At 43.4% G+C, this 3,456-nt stretch overlaps 1 protein-coding gene across 1 annotated transcript in view; it reads left to right on the top strand.

The window, feature by feature from the left end:
- The first annotated feature begins 612 nt into the window (after positions 1-612).
- Positions 613-3,456, top strand: part of PROX2 (prospero homeobox 2) — an 11,940-nt gene continuing 9,096 nt past the window's right edge. The window contains exon 1 of the mRNA XM_015420621.1: positions 613-2,142. Within this exon, the coding sequence (XP_015276107.1) occupies positions 613-2,142 (1,530 nt within the window). The remainder of the gene's footprint in view (positions 2,143-3,456) is intronic.

Genomic DNA, 3,456 nt, shown 5'->3' with positions numbered 1-3,456 from the left:
CTTCATTCTAGCTAGGTTAACTCACATTAGAAACATGCGCAGTTGTAGCTGGCCAGAACAAGCAAGGTCATGGGTAGCATAACTGTGGATCAGCATTTCAGCCTTCTTCCCAGCATGCATTCAAACAACAGTCACAAATGAACCAAAGTTAATACCTGAATACATTCATGATGTCAGAATCATATGTACTATGGAAGTGCTAAGTATACCTACTAAGTTAAACCTGTTAGGCAGTGGCAGAGTACAAATTGGTTCATAAAATGTGCGTACAACAAGAGTGAGCTCACCAAGCAGCCTGGTGATCCTAGCACTTGAGGTCATAACCACCAATGTGGTCTACAGAGAGATCCTGCAGTAGAAAAAAAACCAAGTATGTATGTATGTCTCGCTTCATTTCTTACACTACAATCTTCTCCATTAGAATTCTTACAACAAATGTTACATTTCAAACTTCACATCATCAGTATTATAACTGGATTTATGGAACTTAAATACCGTAGCGAAGCATGAGTATCAGGCTAGTTCCATATAGAAATTTTATGTTTCTGTTTTTCTGTACGATGCTGGAAAATATTTTTTTTCTTATTGTCGCTCCAGATTTCTGGCCATCGGATGTCCCATGATCCTGAATTGTACTCATATTGTAATCTTATAACCCAAATAGTGTTCACTATTTTGTTGGGTTCTGGGATTTTCAAAGAAGAGAAAGACATGTATAGGAACAATGTCTCTGACCCATACAATTACAACCCTATTTCAGGACCTGTGGATGGACAGAAAGGAGAACCTTGTATTGAAAGAGACAATTTCTTCCCCCCTGCCTCATACTATGCTTCTGTAATATCACATCTGCTTAGTCAGCCAGAAGCTAGCAGGGAACTGGATCCAACTTTTCTTCTCCCTTCCTCACAGAAAAAGGAACTGCTGTTCCAAAGTGGCAGGAACAGTACATTTTCAAAGGAAGCATCTACCCTTAGGCAATTGCCTCTCTATGGGGTGAGTAACTCTAGTCAGTTCTGTAATGAACATTTGCAAGCTAAGAGGGCCAGGGTGGAAAATATTATCCAGGGTATGAGCATCATGCCAAACTCTGTTGTGCCTGGTACCTTTGGGGAATCAGATGAACACCACATAGAGAAGGAAAAGAACTATAGAGAGAATAAGAGAAAGCAGAAAGTCCCTCATCAGCAAAGTCCACATGAAACTCCTCTGGCAAGACCTGGTAGAAGCAGCATCCAAGCAGATGAATATCTACAACTCAAAAAACAGCTCCATGTCTTACACCACCAGCTGAAGCAACTTGGAAAGAAGTTTCTTCAACCATGTGAATTTAGTGATTCCAGTCAAAGCCAAGGAAGTATGGAGAAAACTATCTACTTGCTGCAGGAGAAGTTAGGACAATGTTTGGATGACAGCACTCAGGCCATTGTAAGTGACCATGACCAACACCAAAGTCGTTTATGGAGAATCATCCCAAAGATGGAAGGTACCAAATTGTCAGAAAAGGAAGCTGAGATGATGGATTCCAGCATTCCTACTTCAGAAGACAGTACACTTTCAGAGATATTAAAACATGAATTGATCCAGGTGGTGACACAGGCTGTGGACTCTGTTTTGAAAAAAGTCTTGCCTAATTCACCAGGCCTTCCCTCCCAGTTGTGCAATGCCCCCCCAGTGACCGTATCATCTACAGGGAAAGAATTTAGTTGTGCTGGAGAAAAGATCTCTAGAAGATGGCTTCCTAAATTTTCTTCTTATAAAGGTGCCACATCACGAATCACAGAAAACCCCCCAGGATTTCCATCTTATCCCATCAGCTCAAAAATGGAAAGAAAATCGCAAGTGAACTGTCCCTTGATCATGACCTCTGAAGTTCAAGGAAATGGTATTCTTAGCCAAATGTTACTGTGTAGTCAAAATGGTCATTGGGGCAGTCCTCCTCCAAGAATGGGCTCTTCTCCAGAATCCTTAGAGGTGCCCTGGCAACCAATCAAATTAAAGTCCTCTGTCATGCGACACCAAAGATATCCAGGGTCCTTAAAATCTACTGAAATTGGAAGTTTGGCTTCCCTTGCAGCTTCAAAAGAGGAATTTTCTGAAATGTGTGCTGCGGTGGATGAGATTGCTTTTCCTTCAGCTCATATATCCTTTATGGGCCCTTCTAGGTCATCAGTATCTACAGTTTCTAAGACTGACAAGCTTTTCAATGCTGTGTGATGAAACAAATAAGGCAGAATACAAAGAATTGAGTAGACTAGATAAAGCTTGTAACTTCAGGGGGGAGCTAGACATAACATGAACCAAAACAGCTGCTTTGGTATGAAAAAGCTCTTCAGGAGGATGCTATTTGAAGCACAGAAGTTGGTGTATGAATGGATGGGTGACGGGTGGTGTGCTTGAATCTATACTCTGCCCTCTGCTTAGGGTTGTCAGCTGTGGGTTGGGAAACTCCTGGAGATTTGGGGGTGAGCCTCAGGAGGGAGTTTGGGGAGGGGAGGGAGTTCAGCAAGGATATGAAGCCCACCAAGACAGCCATTTTCTCCAGGGGTATTAGTTCCCTGAAATCCTCATGCCACTTGAGAACATAAGCATGTTTTGATTTAGACCATCATTAGCTCTAATAGTAAAAGTCATGGGCCCCTGCCACAAAAGCAGCAAAATCAGACTACAAACAGACAAAGCAGGGTTCTGTACAGAGTCAGAAAAATATGATTTTTGTAAATTAACTAGAAGGGGGAAAATAAAGATTGATGACGAAATGTGCTCTAGGAATGTTTAGAGTCAGTGAAGGGGGAGGTGGACGTGGGAATCAACATAGGATAGCTCTTGGAATACAAAAGATAGAGATTATGGGAAGCGGGTGAGGAGGGATTTCCAAATTGTTCTCACATCCTTCAATTCTTTGGAGCCCCTCCCCAGCTTGTTTATTGCTATTTCTCAACACAAATCATATCAAAAACTAGTTGCCTGATAGCATAAAGCTTTTTTCACTCTCTGGTAATTGTCTAGGCTGTTCCTATCAGCCACTGCATTCAATAGGATCTCATCAGAAAATACTGGAAGAGGTGGATGCTCCTAAGATTTCCTTTCCATTAGTCCTTACAAGACGACCATTGAATCACAGAATCAGTAATAGCAGTGGGGGGGACGAACTTAGATTTCATTTAGTCCCTGTCCCATAGATACTGCATCAAGAATCAAATGGTGCTGAACGTTCATTCCGCGCGTGTGGGGGGAACATTCTCCCGCCTCCCTGAGCCCTGGGGTGGTGGTCTTGGACTCGTAGGGGCAAATTCCACCTCTCGCGTGTGATCACATGCGAGAGGTCATTCTGGCTCCCCCAGCTCTCCTTAGGGGCTCTTTAAAAAGTTATGGCCACCGCCGCTGTTCTCGGCGGCAGCTGCGACGCCCGCGGGGGCGGGGCAAAACGTTCTCCCGCCTCCCTGAGCCCCGGGG

This window comes from Gekko japonicus, unplaced genomic scaffold (genome assembly GCF_001447785.1).
Source record: "Gekko japonicus isolate JY-2015 unplaced genomic scaffold, Gekko_japonicus_V1.1 scaffold1050, whole genome shotgun sequence".
NCBI classification, from domain to species: domain Eukaryota; kingdom Metazoa; phylum Chordata; class Lepidosauria; order Squamata; family Gekkonidae; genus Gekko; species Gekko japonicus.
The sequence above is the reverse complement of the archived record's forward strand: the minus strand, read 5'-3'. Positions and strand labels throughout refer to the sequence as shown.